This window comes from Neophocaena asiaeorientalis, unplaced genomic scaffold, assembly GCF_003031525.2.
Source record: "Neophocaena asiaeorientalis asiaeorientalis breed wild unplaced genomic scaffold, Neophocaena_asiaeorientalis_V1.1 scaffold302, whole genome shotgun sequence".
Lineage (NCBI taxonomy): Eukaryota > Metazoa > Chordata > Mammalia > Artiodactyla > Phocoenidae > Neophocaena > Neophocaena asiaeorientalis.
The window spans coordinates 2,563,060-2,589,341 of record NW_020174038.1 but is presented as its reverse complement, the minus strand read 5'-3'; the positions used below and the strand labels follow the sequence as shown (position 1 = coordinate 2,589,341).

The window sequence follows — 26,282 nt, the reverse complement described above, 5'->3', positions numbered from 1 at the left end:
TGGCTTTCCCCATCCCCACCCGAGCACCACCCCGTGGGAGTCTCAGCCACGGTTTTCTCATGGCCCACACCAACTCATCTGACTTCAGGCTGATACATTTTTATCCCTCCTCTCTCTGAGATGACCCACACCCAGGCGTGGGAGTGGGCATCTCTCCATCTCTGCTCGATGCTCCATGAGCCAGGGATGGGGCTCGGGGACCCTGGTTATAAGGTCTTGCAGACAGCTTTTCAGAACCGGCATGTGCTCACCAATAAAAATAATCAAATCCATCCGTGGGGTTGGGGAGGGGCTTATAGGGTACTGGACGTGAGCTAGAAAAACCTTCATCGTCCAAAGCGGAAAGGTCATAGGTAATGTCGGAAGTTGACCGATCAAGGGGAAAACTTCTATAAACACATTGTTTGTAGTTCTGGGAGGTAACCGATGAAGAACGAACAACAGAAATGCCTCAGAATGGCTGACCCTGGTGAGAGGGCTTGGAAGTAGAGACCAGGGCCCCTCACACGCAGCCCTGCAGCACACTGTATCTTGTGCATGGATTTTCTGATTAAAAAAATAAGTGCTATGGATTTGGATATCAAATGTATTGCACGATATTTTAGACTGGTACATGCCATTTACAGGTCAGATTAGAGGTTAAGATTTGTAATTATATTTTATAACAGGTAGTCTTCTTGCTTATTTTCATCATTTTAACTTGTTGGTATTTTTTTAAATCACAAAATTGGGGCAAAACCGTGAGAGTGGCGGAGAAGGGAAACAGGGAAAGAAATTCGAGCCGGAAGTTCCTAGTGAATCCAGCTGCCTTTTTTATATCAGTCTACGTACTTTTAATCTTTATGTCCTTCTGGAAAAATTAAATTGAAACTCTCTTTATCACTTCATTTCGTGTTTCCCATTGTTAAAAGGGCAAGAGCTTAATGTACCACAGACTGAAGCCGCAGGGGCAGCTGGGCACACATGGGCAGACGCCTGAGTCTCTGGACAGCTGGCCGGGGCCTTCCTGTCACATTTTCCCAAGTCCACGGTCGCAGGCAGCAGCTGGAACTTGGAGGGGTAGGTGAGGGGGGACAGAGGGGTGCTTGGTGGTTTCTTCTGGTTTCACGTTTGAAAAAGAGGAGTACTTAAGTAACCAGTTTATTTTTCTCATTTATCCAGAAAAAAAAAAAATCCTTTCCTACACTTTGAGAATTGGATTGCTTTAAAAGAAGAAGAAGGAAAAGGAGAAGAGGAAGAAGGGGAGGAGGAAGGGGAAGAAAGAAAAGAAATCACTCAGACGCTGATCCAAGCTGGGTCCTCAGGTGGTCCCCTCACTAGCGGCCTTGGCCTTACCCAGAAACGTGTTAGAACCGAGGTATCTCAGCCACAGCCCCCCACCCCCCACCCCCTGCTCAGCATCTACATTTTAACGAGATGCACAGGGGATGTGTGTGCACATGGCAGTTTGAGAAGTGCTGCTCTAAGGTACAGATGAGGTTCTAGGTCGAGAAAGTTCAAGTCTGTGTTTCTCCACCTTAGCTTAGAATCACCTGGGAGCTTCAAAAAAATACTGATGACTGGACCCCACTCATCCCCAGAATAATTAAAACAGAGCCTCTGGGGGCGGGGCCCTGGCCTGGGTTTATTTCAAAAGTGCCCCAGGTGCTCTCAGTGGGTAGCCCAGGCTCAGCGCTGGAAGTCAGTGATGCGCGCAGTTGCTGGGCTATCTATCCCCACCAGGCCGGCCACCCGTGGCTCATCTGTGGGAAGCAGGCCTGAGCACATCCCCAAGGTGGCCTAGGACAGGAGCAGAAAAACATGACCAGTGCCTGGGGTGGAGAGTGGATAACTCCCTACAAACCCAACTTGGAGGCCTATCCAGTCCCTGAGAGAAAATGTAATGAAAGGACTCCATCATCTAAATCTCTTTTCATCAAAGAGATGCCCTATTTCTGTGGCATTTCTGCATGAAATGCTCCAGCGTTGCAAAGCAAGAATGTTCAAATTCGCTTCTGTCGGACGTTGAATAGGTCACATCCTGCAACACTTCCCTGGAATGTGGCTTGAGAATTTAATCGAGTTGGAAAGCACGGTCACCAGGTAAGCAACCAGACACACTTCCTAGCTTTGTAACCGAGAGACAAAATAAAATAAGGCTGACAGAAGGTGCGCATGTTTGAAATACTTTCTCGCAAGCCCATCACCACCGCCAAATGTTAGCCTCTTGAAGCATAAATTAATTTTCCACAGACGCACGCCGGGCTGCATCTGGATTCTGCTCTGGTGAGCAGTACGTGTTAGACTTTTGGACAACAGCTTCAAGGATGACATTTCTCCAACTTGCTGTGATTCTTATCCTTGAGCAGAATGTTTTTCTTGGAATGGGTTTCCAGGAGGGTTTTGGACCCAGTTCCGGTCACATGTGCAGGTGGGAGGCGCTCTTGACCCTGAGACGTGGGCCTGGTCAGCATGTGACCCCTGCCATCCCCGAGGGCTCACCTGGTACTGCTGCCCGGTGCAGAGGACAAGGTGGTCGTAGAGCACGACTTCTTCTCTGGAAACAATGACCTGCTTAGCTGCTCGGTCTATGGCAGTCATTTTACCAACCACCACGTTGACCCAGGAGCACAGCGACATCAACGCGTGATCTTTGTCATTATAACAGTGGCTGCGGAGAGAGAGGCTCCATCAGTGACATTTGAGCAGCTGACAGCGGGCATTAATTAGACATCTGCTGAGCTGGTTCAAGTCCCCTGGCTGGCCGAGCCTGTGCTGTTGCTGGGAGTTTACCGGGACCCAGGCTAGCCAGGAGATTTGTCCTTATGAGACACTTAGTTGCAAATCGACATCTTCCCATTAAAGCTAAATTGTTCTGCCTGGAGTAGACCAGTCCACAACAGGGAGGGTGTGTGTGTGTGTGTATGTGTGTGTGTGTGTGTGCGTGTAATCATTCATATATATTCTTGCTTCCATTTCATAGCGGGTGTAAATTTACCTTAGCGGTTGATCTGTCATATTGACCACAGACTCAGAGCGAATGAGCATGAAGAAAGTGACATCCGAGGACTCCCACAGGCAGGGGTCAAAGTCCAGAACATTGAGAACCCTGTCTATTTGCTAAGGCTTTTCAATAAATGATTCATTCTTAGAATTAGTGTATGGATTCATGCCAAAACAACAGAACGCATTTTATTTAGAGAAAATGTCCATTAGGGAATTATGTTTGCATCCAGTACAATCCCTGGGGACTCTGGGGGCGGGGTCACTTCTCAGGGTAAAGGTGATTTACGGGGACTGCTGCTTCCATAAGAGCAGGCCCAGGGTAGACAGGTTTTGTTCTCTGGGTTCTATTCGAGGGTGAACACAATACTGTAATGGGAGAAAAGTGGGTTTCCTGTGGCTTTGGGTTTATTTAGAGTTCTGTGAGGGTTGTTTCCAGAATTTTCTGGAAGGTTTGACCTCATGTACATGACGTTTTAATAACCCTGTTCTGAAGACGCAGGGTGTAGGGCAGCAGAACAGTGAGAGTCTGTTTAACTCTAGGCTTCCCCGTGCCAGGGTCTGTGTCCCTGCTCTGTCGCCGATGCAAATGGACCCTGGGGACTCTGCATCCCTTTTTAGAACTTCAGTTTCCTCACCTCTCAGCAGGAGATAACGACCCCTCCTCACATGCCTCGAGCATTGCAAGGGATGGACACAAGAATGTAAGAGATGCTGTCTGTCAAGTGGGATGCATATGTGAAGGGTATTATTCCAAATAATATTAATGGTACACAATCCTGTTTACTCTCCTTGGAGGCAAACAGGATTCTGAAGTGGTAATGGGAGAACAGTTTTTCTTTTTGATTCACGCATGAGTCTGCTCTCACCACACAAAAAGAATCCTGGTAATGGATGCACATTAGACCCTGTTATAGGGCCTGTGAAAGAGAACGGAGTCTGGGCTTTGTATCTCTCCACACAATGACACTTAAAAACAAGAAAATTTCTTCTTAATAAGAAAAGAAAATCGGAGGCTGGTCTGCCACAGGAAAATAACAGATAGTGAGATGAAATTCTCTTATAAAAAGCCATTTTGGTAGCTTTACAGGAAAACAGGAGGCTTCACTGATTTCATACATCTGTGAGAGACCCACGAGGGATTGTTCTTACTTGGGATGTGATCCATTCCTAACAGAAGCAGTACTGTCAGCCGTCCAAGATGAGGAAAAATTAAATATAGATAATGCACAGAGATTCGTCATATGAGGATTTGCTCGAAGATGAAAGTTCTCAGGGGAAGTTTGGGGAAGGCTAAGACAATGTTATTTCTAATGACAGTAGGCCAGCAGTGTTGATAATTTCAGAATGCATACTTCAGAGATAAAATCTGAAGCTCTGTCCAGTGGGAACTGGCCCTCGGGAACGCTGGGGTTGCAGGGACCTTAGGAAGCACTGAAAAATGTGGGGTGCTTGCTTTTACAGCCTGTGACCACATGGAATGACATTTCTCAGTTTCGAAACAGAAATTTACACTGCGTGTAGCTGATGCCTATCTGTTTCGGATATTAGAATACATTCTGGACCTTCTTTAATTTACCCATGAGGCAGTGAGACTAGATATTGGAGACTGTAAATGGTATTTCTCCAAAATTATTTCCTAAGCAGAGTTAATGAGCATCAAGATTCCCACAGGGCAGGGGCCATCTCCAGGCTTGAGGACAAGAGAAATATCTCCACTAGAGTCCTCTGGAAGAGAGAGAAGGAACCAAAGAAGGTAGGTCAATGAAACTTCGTGTTTCTCAAGTGACCTTGACTCTGACGCAAAAATAATGTGGAAGCTTGTCTTCACAGAACATTCTGGAGACAGGTAATAAGGAGGAGAAAAAAAAGTAGAAATGCAGGATGGGGGAATTGCTGGAACAGGACATATGTGGAGAGTGGCCAGCTTGCTCAAAGTTGCAGTGACCCCAAATCTAGTGATGGGAAGACTTAGCCTAGAGTTCCAGGTACAAAATTAAGAGCAAACTCCAGAGGAATAAACGTAAGTGTGGTGAGGACCTGCACTTCATGCAATCAGAACCCTGCAGGACCGGAACGAACCTCAGAGGTTTCCAGCAAGGGTTTATCCTGACGCTCCCAGAAAAAGGAGCATCATAATTAACCTTCAGTTATTCACAGCTGATTGTCCAATTAGTGGATTTCTCCCACTGCCGGTTCCTCCTCTCCTCCCTCTGCCCTCCTTTCTGCTGCATCCCGGGCACATCATTAGCACGTCCACCAGAGGCTGGATAGGGCGGGGTTTTGGCAGGGGAGGTGTGGAGACAAAACATGGCTTTTCAAAAACTAGGAACAGCAATAATAAATCAAAACACTGGTTACGGAAAAGTTCAGAATTTGTATTTGGCGTGAGGAATTTGAATCATTAAATTTTTGGATATCAATGCACTTGTTCTTTCTAAACTCCATGACCAGACATAATTTCCTGTACTGGGGTCTGAGGAACATTTGAAAGGCAACATCCTGTTGATGTTTCAATTTGTGGTTTCTAAGAGGATAACATGCAGGTACCCAACCAGAGACGTCTTATATGGCTGTGTTATTTAGTCCCTGTCTACACCCTGATGGAGAGGACTTCTTCAGTACTTTCGGAGGTAACTGTCATCGATTTGACATTATTTACTGAGCACCTGCTAAGTGCCAAGCACTGTCCCAGATGCTGGGAACCCATCAGTGAACAAAGGGCAAAAAATTCCTGCCCTTGTGGAGTTTACATCATAGTTGAAGGATTCAGAATAAACAATTTTAAAAGGCAAACTGTATAATATTTACAAGGATTTCAGTAGCAAGAAAGAGAGCAGAGAAGGAGGATAGAGTGTTGGAGTTTGCTGCGGACGACTGGATGGTCAGAGTAGGTCTCATGGAAAAGCTGACATTTCAGCAAAGACCTGAAGAGAGAAAAGCAAAGACCCCCAAGGTGAGGACTAGCCTGTTGTGTTCGAGGGACATCAAGTAGGCTGGTGTGGTGACAGCAGAGAGAACAAGGGCAAAAACAGTAAAAGAGGGGGTCGGAGGAGCCAGCAGAACAGGGGCAGATTTCAGATCAGAGCATCTGGAAATTTCTGTGACTACAGAACCCTTCTGCAGCTGGGCTGTCTGATAGGGCTGCGAGCCACACGTGGCTAGCCTCCCACTTCAAATGTGGCTCATGTAATCAACGAGCTGAATTTTAATCCCGTTTAACTGTAATTAATTGAAATTTAAGCAGCCACATGTGGCTCACTGCCGCCACACTGGACAGAGAAGCTCCAGGCCGCTCGGGAGTTGACAGGATCTGATTCACGTTTCTGCAGCCTTGCTCTGGCTACTGGGTTGGGAGGGTGGAGGGGGAAGGACAGAGGCAGAGACCCCAGGTGACCATGCACCCGGGTAGCCACACACAGGTCCCCACAGAATCAGGCCAGCAGAGCATCACTTGCTAGCCTGTCTCTCCTGGAACACACCTGACCTGGACTGGCAGAACCTTTGCCAGGCCGACTGAATGAAATTCCTCATGAGACATTTATCAGGAACACCAGCATTTCCTGGGAATCATGTCATTTGGAAAGAAGGGAAAGTGAGGGAAGGGGGTGTACGTGGGCTGATCCTCCATGCTCAGCCAGAACTTGGTGTTAGGCTAATTTTAACCAAAAACTCCAGCAAGGCTGGCTTATCATACACATTTCCAGTCAAAACCCCCAAAGCTCAGAGAGATGAAATCCCCTTTGTGGTGGCAGCAGGATCTGAATTCATCGACCTGGCTCAAAACCCACGTCTTGGGGCTTCCCTGGTGGCGCAGTCGTTAAGAATCTGCCTGCCAATGCAGGGGACACGGGTTCAAGCCCTGGTCTGGGAGGATCCCACATGCCGCGGAGCAACTAGGCCCATGAGCCACAAGTACTGAGCCTGTGCGTCTGGAGCCTGTGCTCCGCAACAAGAGAGGCCGCGATAGTGAGAGGCCCGCGCACCGCGATGAAGAGTGGCCCCCGCTCCCCGCAACTGGAGAAAGCCCTCGCACAGAAACGAAGACCCGACACAGCCAAAAATAAATAAATAAATAATTTTTTTTAAAAAAAGAAAAAAACCACATCTTTTTGACTGCACCCTAATGATGTCCTTCCCCAAACCTCAAAGTTTATAGTCTGATCAAAGTATTAGGTCAAAATGAGCCTAGTTCTGCTGGCAAGGAGACTGCCGTTTTTCTCACAGTTTGAAGGCAAAGTCAGCCTTTTTCACAGAGGAAAGAGGGTCCTTCCTTGTGGATCTAAAATGAACCCCCCCCTCTCTGAGAGAGAGAACAATTTCCTCCCTCCTTGTTGGAAAAATTGGGACATTGTTTCTAGAGGCAGGGAGCCTAATCATTCTTGTACTCATGCTTTGCTACAGGAAATTAAAATGAATGGAAGCTGTGTGATAATGAAGTGGCATTTTCTAGAAGGGGTGTTGTCAAAGACTGATTCTACTGGGACAGAAACAATGACAGACTCAGAGGACTCAGAAGGCCTCTGTCTCACCAGCCCTGATGACAAAGGGCCAGGTGGGCCTGAGACCCTCACCCCACGGAGGGGCCCAGACTTTAGCTCCCTCCGGCAAGTTGCCTGGTCTGATGCAAATATAGTCACCAAGCTCCCATGCCCTGGAGTGTCACTCAGAACCCAAAAGCAGGCGGTGTCTGGGTCACAGACCCGTCCCAGTTGTTTGGAACAGGGCCGGCATCCTCCCAGACCTGCTATTCACTCTTAACCTGCATTTGTATCTCTTAAGGAACATCTGAACTCAGGCCTGCCACTTCCCTTTTCTACCATTTAGCAGAAAAAGGACTGTACACAAATTAGGACATTCAGCCTTCAGAATGAAAAAGCAGGGGAGGGATAAATTAGGAGACTGGGATTAACATACACACACTACCATATATTAAATAGATAATCAACAAGGACCTACTATATAGGACTGGGAACTCTACTCAGTATTCTGTAATAACCTATATGGGAAAAGAATCTGAAAAAGAGGAGATACATGTATATGTATAACTGAGTCCGTTTGCTGTACACCTGAAACTAACACAACATTGTAAATCAACTATACTCCAATATAAAATAAAATTTAAAAAAAGAAAATAGAATACATACTCGCTTGCTAAAAACTTCCTTTGTTCAGTGCCCAGAAGGTTTTTTCCTGGGAGTCCGTGGGTTGAAATCAGGGTGAGATTACTGAACTTCAGGTGAGAGCTAAGGAGAAAGAAAAGAAAAAAAAAGAGGTAAAGCACAATTCAGCGAAAGTTTATTACAATTCAGTATAACCTTATTTCACGTGTCTTCCAATCGTTGAGTCTTTCTTTGAACGCAGCAACTCTTTTTGCACAAACCTTCCAAGAGAACCGACCATTTAAATGAAAGAAGCGAGAGGGTGCCGGAGCAGCGAATGGCGGAAACTTCCAAAAGCTGTGGCCTTGTGAAGGCAGGTGCCATTTAACTTTCTAAAATTTGCTTCTCAGAGTAAAACAAAATAAAACCCCAAACAGGGAGGAAGCGGGTACATTTAGTATAAGTCAACGCCAAGTTTGAGTTTCAGACTCCTTCTGAGAGATGGCCTGGAATTCTAACTACCACGGTGAAACTTGCTGAGTGCTTACACTCCAGTGCTCTGCAAGGCCCTCATTGAGTCCTGGAAGCAGTACGATGAGGTCAGTACTATTATTACCCCGATGTTATTATGCGGAACAGTGGCAAAGTGATTTGCCTAAGACGGTGCAGCCAGGTAATCTGGAGGCTGGGTGTGAACCCAGGCCATCTGGCTTTAGCATCTCCTCATCGAACCTTGGCCTTCACTGCCCTGTAGACCCCAAACCGTGGACAGGGATGCAAAGCTCATCTAATTCCCATAGTCAACATTAGCTTTATGACTTTCAGATATATGTAACTACTCAGATCAGGAGAGCACAGCATCACAGAGGAGAGAATTCTAGAAGATTCCTTTCAAGAGCAAAGCTGCCTCATATTTATTTGCATCAGGCTTTCCAGGGCCCGAGGCATGATTATGGGTGTCGTCATAGAGATTAATCTTCAGGACAATTTCTGCCGGGGGTGGTGGCAGGGGGGGCGGTGCAGGTTTGTATTCTCTGTATTTCAGACAGAAGAAAATCGAGGTTGGAAACGGTAGGTAATTTGTTCACGGTCACAAAGCTCAGAAGCAGCAGGGCCGGAAATGAAAGCCACATCTTCTGACCCCAAGCAGTGCCCTCTGCACTCACCCAGGCGGCCCAGGGACCAGTCCCCCAGGTATGGTGAGCGGCACGCCCAGCACTAAGCGAACGCTCCTCAGCGCTCCCTCTGTGTCTCCCTGAAATATTTAAGATACTCCTGCTGCAGATCTGCCTGCCAGCTACAGCCAGCAACGTCTTATGGGTGGGCTGATCTCCTGCGCTTCAGCAGGACGAGAAAAACATTTTTTTTTTTCTAAAAATCTCTTCTTGGTTCACCCCTCCCCTTAGACCAACCAAATGCAGAAAAAGAAACCTTCTCCAAGTTAGAGGAAAACACCTGCCCTCTTCTCCCAGGAGAGAACTAGAAAATTTCCAAACATGGAAATGCTATCAATTTGCGGACAATCCGTTAAGTACCATTAAAAGCAGGAGACTTTTGGTGATGGCACGGCAGGCAATGGAAGAAACTCAACTGCACCTGACATTTAAAAATAGCTAAATATTAGGAAGGGTTTTGCTTTAAAGTCTCTAAGGATGTGTGTCATTTAAGAATGAATATTCTTATTTGATACAAAGAAAAGCAAGCACATTTTATCCCCTAATAATAAGAATAAAACTTTTGAATACGTTCAAATAACATAAAGGTCACAATTAACCCCGACTACTTATGGCTGCAGTCTGCAAACACACCAATTACCATTTAACGGAAAATACAAATAATAATACGTGTTTATACTTACACGCGGTCAAAATTTATTTGGGCTTTGGAGCCTATGTGGCTAAAATGTGGTTTATGTTGTACTAATAATACAATTATATGCGGGCTTCTTTTACGTCTCTATGTGAGTAAGTGGATTAGTAATTATCCAGCGGTATTTTTTACTAAAGAAACAATCTCTTTGGCACTGAACAGTCTGAACTATCTAACAACGTGGATCACTTGTAAAAATGACTTGTAAATTGCCGAATTACCACACTGCATTACCCTGAATTATGCTATTGTACAATTAAAGATTTCGCCAAAAGATTGGGGGAGGGGCATTTTCTTACTTTTTATCTATTAAGGAACCAGCTTCCCACCCTTCTTCTCTAGCCTTAGCCAAATTCCTTTTGCGTTCTTCATTGTGGCTGTTCTGGTTCTATATCCAATCTTCAAGGTCCCTACTTCACCCTTTCTTGTTCTCCCTACTATCCCCCTTTTTCATTCTCAAGTGAGAACATCTTCCACGTCATAAGGAAAACAGAAACTAGTCCCCTGGCAAGACCCCTCCCTCCATTTCCCTTCTTGCCACCTCCAGATACAACTACAAGAGCCATCTTCCATTCCCCCCATTCAGAAGGGAGGGGTGTCCCATTAACCCTGTCTCCTCTTCAAGTTCCTTTCCTGTCTCTCCCTCTCCCTATCCCAGCAAGTTTCTCTTACAACTGTACTTAAGAAACCTGGAAGTGACCTGTCTAGTGCTGACAGGTGGAGCCACGCCGTCAGCAGGCCCTGCTTCTCCACTTCTCAATGTGTGCCTTCCATTCGCAAGGTCACCTCAGGTCCAAGGTGGCTCCTGCAGCTCCAGCCATCACACCCCACATCCACATTACAGGCACAAGGGAGGAGGAATGGGTAGAAAGGGATGCCCATTAAAGAGCTTCCCTGAAAGTCTCACATGACATTTCTGCTGACGTGGGAGACCTTAGTGACATGGCCATATATAGCAGCAAGGGAGGCTGAGAAATGTGGCTTTTCAAAGAGAAACACAATGGGTTTTCCAAGAACCACACCCCCCAGGGTTCTGTTGTCAAGGACAAAGTACAGAATAAACACTAGAAAGCAACTAGAAATCTCTATGTATTGACTCCTAAAGGAAAGGTGTGGGGGGTGATGAGGGAAGATGCTTGTATCAGTCAGGGTCTGAGCAGGAAGTAGACAGCCGACTCCACAGTGTTTGACTGAGTGAAGGCAGAGGTGTGGGCAGGGTTCTGGGGCTCATCCAGGGACTAGCAATGGTGGGTGGGGTGCCACTGCTGGTGGGAATCCTGAGGAACAAGGGCTGGAGGACATGTGGACAGCTGGGACCATGCAGGAGGCCACACCCAGGAGCTACCGCCATAGAACACGTGGTCTGAGACAGCACTGTCTTAAGGTTCTCTTTGAAGACTGCTTTCCTCGCCAGCTCCTCCTCCGTGCCCCATCTATCCTTTGCCAAACTTCCCGGTCTCCATGCCCAGCTCCCTGGGTGATGTGATTGACACCACAACTTCATCTTACATCTTTACATTATAGTTTTCTTCTGAGCTAGAAACCTAATTTCCAGATGCCCATCAGTCCTAACATAGCCCCTCCACAGGTATCCCAAATTCAATACGTGTCCAAACAAAGGTCCATGTGGCCCAGTCCCACTCCTCTTTTAAGTTCATCAAAGGCATGGTCAACAGACTGCCTCTCAAGTTAGGAATTTGGGAGCCAACCTCAAACTCCTACCCTCTCTCTCCCTTTCCACAATTGGTCACCATGTCCAGTTATGTATACGTCGTCCACATCTCTTGAATGCCCAACACCTGCCATTCCCAGGACACACTGCCTTCGCTCACCTTCTTGCCCAGAGAAAACAGTCTCAGGGTTAGTCGTCCCGGCACAAGCCTCTCTCCCGCCCATCTTCCACACGGCTACTGGAAACCCCTTTTTAAATTAAATCCCATCTCATGTCTATGTCTGTTCACCGCTTTGGTAGACGCAGAGCACAGCGGCTAAGACCATGGGCTCAGGGGTCAGATTGCCTCAATGGACTCCTGGCCCGAGCACTTTCTAACTCTTTGACTTTGAGCAAGTTATTCCACCTCTCTGTGGCTCAGTCGCTAGCCGGTAAAATGGGAATAAGAGAACCTAGCTCCTCACAGGGGTGCTGTGAGGATGAGATGAAATAATATCTGTAAAATGCTTAGACCATTGCCTGCTACACAAAACATTTTCAATGAATGTTACCTATTTTTATAACCAAAATACTAAGTCCAAATTCATGAGCATGGTATCTCAGGCCCTTATGGTTGGGGCCTAACCTAGCCTCTTCACCCTTCTTTGTAACATCAACCGTTTTGCTATTCCATGAAGGTTCCCTGTCTCTTTCATGACTTTATATGAAATTACCATCAGCATTTCCATTTTATCTTCAACCTCATATTTTGCTGTGATAGCTATCTCTGTCATCTGATTTAGAAACATCCAATATTTGATTTCTTAAATTTATAACTATATGAGTATCAGTCCAAAGTCATTATACTATTTATAATGTACAAATAGATCTTAGCTCTTCTGAGGATGAAATATGGATATAAAACATTTAAGCCTTTTATTCTGATTACCTATGAATATTCAAAAAGTTCCTGCAGGGAGTTCCCTGGTGGTGCAGTGGTTAGGAATCTGCCTGCCAACGCAGGGGACACGGGTTCGAGCCCTGGTCTGGGAAGATCCCACATGCCGCGGAGCAGCTAAGCCTGTGCGCCACAACAAGAGAAGCCCCCGCAATGAGAAGCCCACGCACCACAACGAAGAGTAGCCCCTGCTCGCTGCAACTAGAGAAAGCCCGCAGGCAGCAACGAAGACCCAACGCAGCCAAAAATAAATTAATTAATGAATTTTTATAAAAAAGTTCCTGTACATGGAAGTGGGTCACGGGGTGCATCCTGGTTTGGACATGTGTTAGACGAGATGGCAGAAGCAGCAGCACATCGGGAAAAGCACGATCTTAGGTCTAATGGTATCGGCTTAACGTACAGAAACGAAATCTAGCATCACTGTGAGCCCTCTGCTCCAAAATCAAAGGTCACCATGCTGTGGAACCAAAAAAAGTTCAAGTGAAGCGCTCAGGCCAATGAAACATTAAACAAGTGCACCTGCATTTCCACAGCAGATAATTCCGGTGGGATTTCACGTTGCTGTGGATACAGAGGGAGGAACAGCTCAAAGATACTTGTAAAGCAGGGAGGGATTAGAGTATCCAGGGAAATAAGTAAAAGCTATTGTGTTTCATTCCATGCTTCGGGAGGACAGCTACAAAATTAGGTCTGAGCATTCTTATCCTTCAAATAAAGAGGGTCACATTGCCAATTTATGGTGAACATGGTAAAAGAAACATAACGCTTCTCATGTTGCTTACCCTTCTGAGCGGTAGAAACCTGTCAACCTGCCAGGTGAATGCTTATTATTTTTATGTTTTTGCTGATTTCCTATTTTTGGGGGGAACATAACAAGGACAACCAAAGCAAGGGATTTAATTAACTGTTTTCATTAATGTTTTTATTTGAACAAATAATATAGAGGGAAACTAATTATCCCATATCAATCTAAATGTTACAATTTACTAAAATCTCTGCTTCCTGAATTGCTCAAGCAATGACAAAAATATTTGCCAACTGACAGTAAGTTCCAGCTCAAGATAGGTATTTAACCTAACTGCATATGTAACTTGTCAGAGAATAACTCTGACTTAATTTGGTCTTAATGATACCACATAATTCCACAAAATTAATGATAAAATGATGGGATTTAAAAGTTAGGAGTTCTATGGACTTCCAGTAGGAGAGGAAAAATAGGGACAAAACAAATCAAAACAAAATATTTATTCTGAGAACCAGTTAAGAGGATCTAGTTTTTCCTTGAAAAATGTTTAATTTCAGCAGTATTTTTTCCGCTTAGATCACAATGTCCTTGGCTACTGACTTCATTTTTGCTGTGTGAGTAAAAATGACACAGCAGCTGCACGCGTGGCCACAATGCTGTCAGTAACAGCACACCCTCTGGGGGAGACCAGAGGTGTAGGGGCGTGTGGTCAAGGATTCCGAGCTCTCTATCGATAGAAGGGATGCAGTCAGTGTTCATGGGGCGGGTGCCATCTTCCACGGCTCCCCTGCTCATGGAAGCCCCTGTAGGAACCGGGATACAGCCCAGAGGAAGGGGCCAAGGAGCAAGTCTCTTCAGCCTGCCTGAGTCCAGCCTTGTGTCCTGGGGCAAGGATCTCTGATCAGCACTGGATCCAACAATAAGTAAAAACGCTTGCCTGGCGGGACCTCAGTGCTCTGTGGATTCTCCAGGGACCTGGCAGGGGAGGGCGCTGGTGGCCGGGGTAAAGGGGTATGGGGGAGGGAGATTTGGGGCTTCAGGATTTCAGATGAAAAGCTTATGTATCTCTGCATGAAAGGAAAACATAAATCCTTACTGAAAAAGAGAAAATGAGTGTAATGTTTGAAATGTCCACTGAACAAATAAGAATAAAATTTGGGAGTTCTGGCAAAAAAGACCAAAATGAAATTGGGTTTTGCTTTATGATTTAGGGGAAATGATTTATGATGTGTTCATCTCTATATACATGAAGTAAAAATGTCATACATTTATCCTTTGAGCATATAAATGTAAGATGTAAATACCAAGATGGAAGGTATGAAAGACAAGCCGGAAAGCCTTCGCACACAAGAGGCGGCCAAGTTCAAGACAAAATCGGTCGTCCCATGGGACCGGAAAAACCAAGCATTATGGGAATTCAAAAGCAAGTGAGATCACTTCTGGTCTCGAAGGATGAGGAAAGGTTTTATGCTTTGGGCAAACGCTGGCAGTTAGGAAGGCTTTATTGACACCATCAGGGCAGGTTTGCTCATGCTTGGCAGGTGTATCTCCTTGGACCTGCATTCTCAATGGTGAATAGTTGAAGCATGAAGCTTTGTGAAATGCTTTCTACTAGGTCCGATTCAGCATGTAAATACTATGAACTTAGGGTAATGACTTCAGCTATGCAATGTTTAATGATACATTAATAATTATGCCTGGTAAGCCCTGAAGTAATGATGTGACTTAGAAGTTCTATGAATTGTTGAGAATTTAAAAATATGGTTTGGAAAACATGGCCCATAAAAACAGCTCAGTTACAAATGAGCGATCAGAGGGGGAAATAGGTTTCCTCATAGATAAGACTGCCAAGTTTGAGGAAGTGTCTATATAAATGTTACTAAACCCGGCTGCATGTCAGAATTACCTGGAGAGTCTTAAAAATACAAATTCCTGGAGCCCACTCCAACCTGGTGAATTGTAACCACAGGAACAGGGGCCCAGGAAGCTGTCTTTTTACAACTACCACCTCCCCACCCTTACCTGCACCCCAAAAGTAGCTCTGATGTACTGGATGGTAGAGTCTGGAATTTCCACAAACTGTTGCTTATATGGAAAGTTACTCCACCTTAACCCTGAGGTCTAGGAGGCTGATCCACAACGTTTTTCTTCACCACAGTTCTTAAAATCAAAAGGGAAACGCAGGGCGTCCCTGGTGGCGCAGTGGTTGGGAATCCGCCTGCCGATGCAGGGGACACGGGTTCGTGTCCCGGTCCGGGAAGATCCCACATGCCGCGGAGCGGCTGCGCCCGTGAGCCATGGCCGCTGAGCCTGCGTGTCCGGAGCCTGTGCTTCGCAACGGGAGAGGCCACGACAGTGAGAGGCCCGCGTACCGCAGAAAAAACAAAAAAAGAAGGGAAATGCAAGCAGTTTTTTCCAAGCCCTAGCACCTTACCATGTGGTGAGTGTTCCTTTGAAAGGAATGCTCTTCAGAGAACTACACTTAGAGATAAAGTCTCTGCTCAGCGGGCGGCCTTGCCTGGTCTGGGTCTCACACAATGGTTCCGGGTGCTCCCTTTCTCCAAAGATCACGGCTACGGGCACCTCTACGGAAGGGTCCTGGCCTATGTTTCCACCTAACATCAGATGCTGTAAGGCAGAGGGTGAGGGGTTTGACACCCCCTGACTCCCTCAGTGCGGGGAAGCAGGCGCGGACGCCTCAGGAAACGCCCCTGGTTCAACCCCAGTCCTTGGGGAAGAGAGCACCTCCCACATCATGACTCTCCAGGCAATTCCCTCACAACGCTCAGCTCCCACCGGGATCTGGACATGCAAATGGCATTAGCGGGGAGGTGTCGGTCTAGCAAGAATTGAGTGCTAGGTCTTTCTAGGTGCTTTGCCTTCTTGCCAGTGGAGGAGGAGAGATCCTGGGTGCTTTCCCTGTTGTACAGCTGTGGAAACGACGGAGGTTCAGAGAGGTCAGATGGTCCACATGGGCCCAGCAGTAGTGGCAGAGAGCTGACTCTACCCCAACTCAGCGGTTCTCGCGCTCCCAAAATCGGTGTGAAAACATGGGTCCCAGCCTCCGGCCCCGGGTTTCCGATTCAGTCCTTATAGGGGGGCCTGTATCGGCACCTGCAACAGGTTCCCAGGCGGCGCTAAAGGTGAAAACTGCTGATCTAATTTCATCTCCATCCCAAAGGAGAAATCAAGTATTTGCTGAGACAGGCCCACTCTCCCTCTTTGTTCCAGCAGAGGTTGCTGGTGGAGCAGAGTACCTGGGTTCTCTCTAGAGCTGCCAGGACGCCTGGGAAGAGAGGTGGAGGGAGATCAGGAGATGCTCCCGACACAGTTTTCCCGTCTGGCTTCGCTTCCCTCTGCCTTTGTCTAGACCCATGCCTTCGTCAAAGGGCAACTTGCATGAGCATCAAGAAAGGAGAACAAATGAAAGAAACCGGGCCGGCAGCAGGCCCACCGCATCACCTGCAAATAGTCCTCCCGTCCCAATGCTTTCCTGCCTTCTCTGCCCGGGGTCTCCCCCTGACTGTGGTAGCTTGAGGGACAGGCTGGAAGCACAGCCCAGGGTGACCAGATGGACAGGAACTGTTGGGTAAATACCCCACTTCCTCGGGCGCAGAGGGACTGTTCCCAGCTGTGTCCTCAGAGGGGGTCCCGGCGGGACTGAGCTTCGTTGCCCATGGTGACCCAAAGGCACATGATTTGGGGGCTTTGCTGGCATTCCTGCCGGTCCCGTCTCACCTGCTCACTCGGGTAGTTCCCAGGGATCACCCCCAAATAAACTACTCGCACCAAATTCTTTGTTTTCAGCTTTTGCGGGGCCTCAAACCAAGATGGAGCTAAAGTCGTCATTTGAAAATGACCTGATAGTAGAGGACAGAGGCTGAACAGGCGAGTCTGTTTCTGGTCCGTGTATGCGGTTTGTGTTTTGTGCGATCATGAAGACAATTTGTTAAAAACGCAGTATCTGTGAAACACAATAAAACCAGGTATGCCTGTACATTTAAATACTGGAATCAGGTTAGGAAATGGGGTGGTGATTAGGAACCAGGGACAGCTCCAGGTCAGTATTTTCTGGAGGCAGGATGTCAGGTCCTTCTGCCTGGGGAGGCTGAGCCTTTGAACCTGACATACTGCCCCACCCCTCTATTTCCCCCCTACCAGGCCATCAGAGGGGCCTCTGTATCAGTCCCGACAGGCCCCACTGTAATGCCAACATAACAAGATGGTGAGATGTGACCTGCCCCGTGGATCTCCACCTGTGCCCCGGGCACATGCCACGGGCCTGGCCGCCACCCTGCATTTCCCTGGTACCCAAAGGGTGATTGGGGCGAGCACACAGCCCTCAATTCATGTGGCAGAGGCCGACGGCATGGACAGCCACCAACCTGTTCATGGGGTTCATCGCTGAGATCAGCACGGAAGCACTGACTACTTAATTAGTCACCTGATTAGTGACAAGCCACAACGAAGGCTTCAGATGTCCTCAAAGGTAAAGATAAGAAGCCTCATTAATCTGCAAGTGCTTGGCTGCTGCCGCCAGACCCCACAGCTGAGCCGGATGCTGTGTGGTCCTGTGCGGCCCGATAACACGTGTTCCGGTCATCCAGCCACAACTGCAGCTTCACAAACGTGCCCTGTCGTTCCCAGCTAGTCTTAGTTGTTCTCAACACACCCACCAGATGAGGGATCAATGCCCAGGTCGAAAACCAGAAACTTCACCCTTTGGTGAGATGACTTGGTGGGTGTTTTGAGACATCTCTTCCCGGGGGTGGAAGTGGAAGCCGAGGTGATGGTGGGTGGTTCCCATGAACCAAAGTGCATCTTCTTCTAACCGCCCAGCCTCGGCGGGATGCCACCCAGGGCTGCCTTCATTCACTGTCATCCCAGGAATCATTCATGAATTTTTCTAGCCCTGTTATAGCCTCCTTGAGAGATTCTTTACATCAGAACTGAATTAGGTAAGATTTTAAAATAATGGATTAAAAGGAACTGCTCCGTAATTGGGAGTAAATAATATAATACACAAAGCATAGAGACGTACGAGCTGAAACAGAATCAAACAGTAACTGCTTCAGCTCAGTGACTTGACGCCCAAGACATAGGGAAGAAGCTGTTGTGAATAATTCTGGAAAATAAAATGTCTGTTTGGGACACTGACTGCGGCAGGGCCTGAGATTCTCTGTTTCTAATCAGCTCCCAGGCGATACCAATCCTGCTGGAGTCCAGACCAAACTTTTGAGTAGAAAGGACATAAGACGTAGGATGAGTCCATAGACCCGGTTCCTACTCCTTCTTTGGTAGAGCATATCCATATTTCTTTTTTTTAAATGATTTTGGAGTACTACTGTGGAAAGTAGCATTACTTTGGGGAGTTCATCAGGTCCAGACCTGGTACACAAAGCGACTGCTAAAAATATGACCAGCTAAGCTGCGTGAAAAGAGGCCCCTTGCTTTCTGGAAAGAGCTTTCAGACTTCATTGCAAAGTTCTCCTTCGGGAAATAGCATTTCCTTGACAGATGACAGAAGCTCCCCTCTGGCCTTGGCTGTTGATCCAAGAATACGGAGTTCCCTTTAGACCTCTGATACGGTCAGTGGAGTTCCTAGTGTGACAGCGCCCAGGGCTGGCAGGGCCAGGGGAGCCCTGCCGTGACCCTCCCTCAGCAGAGGAGGAGGGCGGGACCACAGCACTGGTTGGTAGCAGAGGTGGGCTGATGACCGAGGCCAAGATCTTTCTGCCAAAAACCAATGTTTGGGGTTTTAAAGAGGTTTTATTAATAGAAGTACCAAGAAGGATAATGTACATGAAACACCTACGGTGCCCAAGCCAACACCTTTCTGTCCGGAAGAGCCAGGCAAACGAACAAACACATGAGAACCACAATTTAAAAAGAGCTCAGGTTCGTCACCTGAATGTCTTGGGCATGATGAGAAACACAAATAATTCACAGCAAAGTGTCTTAAGAGTTGCCTTTCCCCTCCAATTCACTGCCCTCTATTCCACAGGATGAGTGAGGGTTTCCTCCTCTATGGCCCCCACCCCAAGAAAGCTCCCCGGCCCTGGTTCTGTGCCTGCTGTCCTTCCCCCTGCCAGCCCCTGGTCCCCACCCAGGGGGCACACAGCCCGGCAAGGCAGGTGATGAGGGGAAAGGAGGCCAGGATGTGTGTGCCCGCAGGGTGGGGCCTGGGAGCCTGAACATGCTCCCTCCTCTGCCCTCCATGGAGTTACTTGGGCACAGCACCCTCAGAAGACAGATGCACAAGACGCGGGGAGTGGGGACAAATTAGCCAAGTCTCACCTCCACCCTGAATCACCCTGCACCCTCGCCCTTCTGCATCAGCTAGCCAGGGGCCTCAGGAGTGTCCATGGAGATTGCAGGAAGTCTAAGGGCAGGGCTGCCACTCAGTCCAGCGCTGGAATATTCACCAGGACCAGGAGGACACGGAGAACCACAGGGGTGTGCTGGTGTGTGTCCCTAGAAAACGCCTGTCACTCATGTCACCAGGTACTGGAGGGCCCAGGAGGTCTTGCCCTTGTAAGGACAAGAAGAAGATGCAGGGTGACCCACAGGCCTCACAACTAGAAAAGAAAGTGTGTCCTCCGTGCAGGTGTAACTGTGGACTGGTGGCAGCTGAGGACCAGACAGAAGGTTGTACTAAAAACCAAAACCCCAAACATCCCCTCAACACTCACACCTCGCATGGAGCTTATATCCTGGTGTCTGTATTAGTTGGTGACTTTGGGCAAGTCACGTCAGCACCCCTAGTAGCACCGTGGCACTTGTGGAAAGAAGAGACTTTCTGCAAGGACTGCTTTTGGTGTCTTTGAAGAGGAGACCAAAGGTGCTTTGCAATTTGTTTTGCATGTAAATAATATAAGAACAAAGAGCTGTGCTTGTTTTGTCACCAGATGACAGGATGACCAGATTTTCTGGAAAAAGAGGCGGCTGTACTGGGCCTCAAATGGGTTTTCCAGGAACTACAGTGCCCCAACTGAGTTTAATAATGCAGGGCATGAGTGTAGGAGGGCGATTTTCCTAAATCTTGCCTCCAAAATGTGGATTTAATCCTCACTGGAGGTCAGTGTTTGGTGAAAACTCTGTTCCTTCAATTCCATTCCAACTCAAATCATTTACAAAGTTTAGTTCAAATGGCAGTTAAATTGGTAAAGTAAAATCTGCAGCAGGTTACTATGGCGACTGCTGATTTGAAATAATTAGAGAAAATAATGAGAGAACTATTTCCTCTCTCCAGGATTTGATATCTGTAAACTGATCCCGGTCTCTTTTTAGTGCACGTAATCTGTATAACGATGATAGAGAATTATGAGTACTTTAAAATGCTTTAAAAAGCTCTGTCTGATTGACGAATTTAATCAACCAAGTACTTATATCAAAATTTATACCTTTCTTTATTAAATCTAAGCTGATTCCACAAAAAGAAAATTATATGTGTATATCTTAATGTAATCATTTTAAAGAAGACATAATGACAAGATATATAGCTAAATTAAGATTTAAGATCTGTTTATGATAACTTCTTGACTACTGTAATTTCACAACTCCACCCTGATGGTTCATCTTTCAAAAGTGGCTGTACAGATTGCTGTTCAGAGTCTGAGGTGAAGAGACCTGTCAGAATAGGGAAAGCCCTCAAACTAGAGTGGAATAGGCAGGAAAATGGAGATTCCTGGGTGCGTCTCATGATTTCTTTCTTGCAATGAGAGATTGCTGTAGACTGACCACAGTATTTAAAGCCTGTGAACTTGGTTGCTAATTTCAATAAAGACAGGCGACTTATTTCTGGTTAACTAAGGGTGTGTTCCGGATAATTGAACAAATTGGCTAGAAAGTGAAAAAATCTTCGGTTACGTATGATGTCAAATGAGCAAAATAACCATCTGGGTTAGTTCGTCTCCATATCCACCAGGGACAAACACCTTCTAGGGGTCATTTCCTCCACCCTTTTCCTTGTCTAGACCCTCACCACTTATCTGGCCTCCGGAGGAGTCATGGTGGGGATGCCTTTCCCCATCTGCCACTCTCCTCTTAGCACCTACAGCTTTGAACAGTAGCTAAAGTTTCTCATGCGATCCTGAGCAAAAGGTCTGGGAAAAACTGGATTCTCCTAACTTAGGAGTCTGTGGTTCTCCAAAGCCTGGGTCTTTGAAAACATCTAGAGACTTTTTACAAAATGAATGAGGAAGCTAGGTCTGAGAGAAGTCAGGCACACATCGAAGGTTCCATGCCAGTGGTGGCAATGCCAGGCCACGAGTCCAAGTTCTTGGACAATAACCCAGGGCTCTTCCTGTTAAAGAGAGGCTGAAATTTGCTGAGCAGATGGAGAGCTAAGTGGGGGAACTGAGAACCCTCAGGAATCACCTATCGGGAAAATGGGCTCTGCAAGGAAACTGTGCAGTGTTTTGAGGATAATAGAAAACATATCAAACAGCTGCACAGACCTCAGTTGTCCTGGGGAAATGTACTCTGTTCCCTGGCACCTGAAATGCAGGTGTTGGAGGAAAGGTCCTGGACTGTCTGCCACTTCTGAAGCCTATTTGTGATGCATACAGTCAAAACTGGTCCCCAGGGCTTCCCTGGTGGCGCAGTGGTTGAAAGTCCGCCTGCCAATGCAGGGGACACGGGTTCGTGCCCCGGTCTGGGAAGATCCCACATGCCACAGAGCGGCTGGGCCCGTGAGCCATGGCCGCTGAGCCTGCGCGTCCGGAGCCTGTGCTCTGCAACGGGAGAGGCCACAGCAGTGAGAGGCCCGCGTACCGCAAAAAAAAAAAAAAAAAAAAAAAAAAAAAAAACTGGTCCCCAAACCTGCCTGATCACACAGAGCACCTGTTAAAATACAGGTTCCCAGGGCCCTCCATAGGAGTTTCTGCTTCTCTGTGTCTGTGAGGTCTGGGAGTCTACATCTTTAACAAATGCTCTAGGTGATTCTTATAATCCAGCCAAGAAAGGGGAGCACCAGTATAGAATAGGGGCTGGAAAACTTCTTCTGGAAAGGGTCAGAGTGACATATACTAGGCACTGCCAGCCAAACGGTCTCTGTCATGGCTACTCAAAGCTGCCGCTGTATCAACAAAACAGAGACAACACATAAATAAATGAGCGCGACTGTGTTCCCATAAAGCTTTATTTACAAAAGCAGGTGGACCTGTTTTGACCTGGGGGGCTAGAGTTTGCCAACCCCTGATCTAGAATATTCCACTGATTCATTAATCCACATAGACAACGTATGTGAGGTGGCAGAAAGCTCAGGTCTGTCCTTTCAAGGGACCCTCTCAGGTGTAGGAAGAGAAAGGCCCTTTAAAAACAAAAAAATAAAGTAAAACAACTCACCAAAATATCAGTGTCTCTAGGAAGGAAATTCCAACATTGGACGCACCAACCACAACAATCTTGGCATTGACAGTTATTTTAGGTTCCAACGTTAGTTTTCTGTTTGTATGGTTCAAGGCATAACTCAACTGGAAAAAAATACAAAGAGAAAAAGGGCCTTGAGGTAAATGTAGCTGAGTTTGCATTCCCAAATTGGCAATTACTTAACCAGGATATTACCAGCAAATCAAACTGAAAAATGCCCCTGTGCAGCCCTGAGGAAATTTATGGGAAGTAATTTTTAAGAAATTAATGTAAGAATATGACAATATACCTAACACCTAGGCTGGTTCACATCAAAATACTTGATTTTTGTCTTATTGTTGATAGATGTTTCATATAGAACCCAGGCCATCTATGACTAGAGATGATAAGGTAAATAATTCCCCAAGAAGACAGGTAAGTTGCTGTTGAGAATCTGTAGTTTCATCAAAGGTCCCAATCTTTCCTTCTGTCCATGGTTTGAACAATTATATTACAGTAGCTGGGTGCCTGATGGAAGGTATTAACTCTCATTCAATTCTGCATCCCTCACACAACACCTGGAGCACAGTAGGTGTTCAGTAGTATTTATAGAATGACAAATGTGTTGAATGACAAAAGCATATTGGATGATAAGGAAGGTTCAGTCTTTCAAATAACTTAGGGTCAGGGAGAACTCTTAGAAGCACAGAAAGTAACAGGTGATCCTTTTAATGTCCATGTTTGAAAAAATCACCTGGATTGATTTGTTTGGTTACTTTCCTGCAGAGGCTTCAGTGGGAACATGAAATGTACAAAGGAAGGTTTTACAAAGAGGTGGTGGAATCTGTTTGTTTGTTTTTTGCCCACAAGGCACAGCATGTGAGATCTGAGTTTCCCGACCAGGGATCGAACCCATGCCCCTTGCGTTGGGAGCGTGGACTCTTAATCACTGGACTGCCAGGGAAGTTGGGGTACTCTTAAAAGAACGTTGGATTGGGTCAGAAGACCTTGATTCTCTTTTTTAATTCATAAATTCAACACACATTTTAATTTGATGCTTCCTGTGTGTCTGGACAATAACAGGGTTTACAGCTGACTTCTCATCATAGGCAATGGAGGACAGGAGTCAGTGGAATGACATCCACACCAATGTGTCCCACTCGTTCACGTTCTCATTACATTAGCATTAACTCACCCTCTAGGTCAGAGACCTTCAAATTCTAGTAGACCAAACCTAGTTTCAATTTTCTTAAAATCCTGAGATACCAGGAGCTGGAAGTTCAGCGGGCTAATGGTAAAGTCCTATGGAAAGCTAGGCTCCCACCCACCTTCCAGTGCCTAAGGCAGCATGGGTGGGGTCACATGCTTTGCAATTTACCTGGCAACATGTGTGACCTAGAGGATAAATTCCCTCTCTCTAGCTCGAGCTAGCCCAGCAACATGCAGGTAAAAAAATGTCTTGAGCCAAATAAGGTATTAATAGAAATTCAAAACAAAGTCTGGAGGTTTTAGACTCTCTCCATAATTAACATTGCTGGTGCCTCTCAGCATCTGTCCCACCCCCACTCCCACCTCTAATGAGACACACCAGGGATTCTGGAAAAGATTGAACCCACTCCCATCTTTAAGAGGGGGCTCTGGTTGACATAAACCAAGTTGCATAATCCCACCCTCCTTGCTCAACAATTGGCCCAGGATAGACACATGACCTATGCTGGCTTAATCAGAGTGAAGCCCAGGACTTTTGTGTGATGGTTTAAGAAGAAAAGCCTCTTGCCTTCCAGATGGTACGAGGTGTAGATTGTGAAGCCTGAAACAGTACAGTCATCATGCCACCAAGAGGGAAACCATTCTGGGATGAAGCCCCAAGAGAATCACAAAGAAATAGAACAGGAATTCCTTTCAAATCCTACCTGAAGCCCATGCTAACTTTGGACTCTTAAGTTACATGAGCGATAAATATCAGTCAGCTATCGCCAAACAGTGCTGCATAACAAACCACCCCAAAATGCATTGGCATAAAAAATTGCCATCTATCCTCACCCATGTAACTCTGAGTCAGCTGGAAGAAGGCTGATGTCAGCGGGATTCAGCTGTCTTTGGCTCCACTCTGCAGATTTCAGCTTAGCCTCACATCTCTCCTATCTTTTTTTTTTTTTTTTTTGCAGTATGCAGGGCTTTCACTGTTGTGGCCTCTCCCGTTGCAGAGCACAGGCTCCAAACACGCAGGCCCAGCGGCCATGGCTCAGGGGCCCAGCCACTCCGCGGCATGTGGGATCTTCCTGGACCGGGGGACGAATCCACGTCCCCTGCATCGCCAGGCAGACTCCCAACCACTGCACCACCAGGGAAGCCCTCTCCTATCTTTTTTGATGAGAAAGAGCTGGGTCTGTTCTTCTCATGGCAATGCAGAAGTACAAGAAGGTAAGTGAAAATAAGAAATACTTCTTCAGCCTGGCCAAAGCAAGTCACATAGTGGAGCCCAACACCCATGAGGTGGGGAAGCCGACTCCCCTGTAGTGGGAGGAACCTCAAAGTCACACAGCAAGGGCACAACCCAGGGAGGGAGGAAGAGCTGGGGAGAAAGACTGCAACCCACTGTATTTCCTTGACTGTTTAGCTCAGTTTGATTCATTTACATGCAACTAAAAACTTCCTAAACTGATAGACTTTCTAAACGACAATAATGAATATATCATTTGGGTGAAAAAGTATCTGTTCTTCAAATAAATGTCATTCTGATCTGCCCTATGAAAATTTCCCAGCACAGGCCAGTGAGGAATTCTGGGAGAAAACTAGTTAACACTGGTACATCTGGCTGCCAGTGTGTACTGTGTTCCCATTAACTTGCAAGACAAGCCTGGTAGCAGCAGATTGGGTCTGGTGGTTTAGAGTGAGGAAGATAGGAAGCATAAATGGTGGTATGAAGGCATGTAGCCACAGGTCTAATTAAGAGACTTAAGATGCAAGCATCTTCACAGAGGTCAGAACCCAAGATTCCTTCCATAGGAGGTATGTTCAGACATTCCCCTCTGCTGTCCGGAAGCATATACTAAAACATGGGCAGTAATGAAATTCCCTGGTAAAGAATTGTACCCCATTTATGAAACAGTTCCTGAATCAATGATACAAAGGCACCTGGGGAACAGAACAGAATGGCTTTTGTTTCCCACACAATAGCTTTAACACCAACAGCTGCCAGGCCTCAGAAATCACCTTTCTAACCTCTGAATACACACAGTGGCCTTGGGTGTCAAGAGTTAGCATCAGTACCAACGGTGGCGGGTGTCTCAGGAGAGTGATCAGGTACCACAATGGTTCTCACCAAACCCAATTTTGTGCCCAGGCTTTAATTAAAAACATATTCATCTTTGGGTATGAAGAAGTGACCTGAAAAAGCCACATTTTTCTTTTGTTAGGATAGATGGTTTTTAAATACCTTGAAAAGAAATTCTTTCCAGCCTGGAAATATCTTTCAGTGACAACTGCAAATGAAGAAGGCTTCTTCGGCTTTCAGAGGGTTTGTTTTGCCCATAAGCTGAAATCTCGAGGCATTTTTGGAAGAAAGCAGAATATGTCCTTCCTTTGTGTTCCTTCAAACTACAGGTTTTCCCAGTAAAG

At 46.5% G+C, this 26,282-nt stretch overlaps 1 protein-coding gene across 1 annotated transcript in view; it reads right to left on the bottom strand.

The window, feature by feature from the left end:
• CFAP61 (cilia and flagella associated protein 61) overlaps positions 1 to 26,282 on the bottom strand; it is a 251,956-nt gene that overhangs the window by 75,979 nt on the left and 149,695 nt on the right. The window contains exons 18-20 of the mRNA XM_024753694.1: positions 22,659 to 22,786; positions 8,130 to 8,228; positions 2,482 to 2,650 (exon numbers count right to left, since the gene is read on the bottom strand). Coding sequence (XP_024609462.1) covers positions 2,482 to 2,650; positions 8,130 to 8,228; positions 22,659 to 22,786 — 396 coding nt within the window. The remainder of the gene's footprint in view (positions 1 to 2,481; positions 2,651 to 8,129; positions 8,229 to 22,658; positions 22,787 to 26,282) is intronic.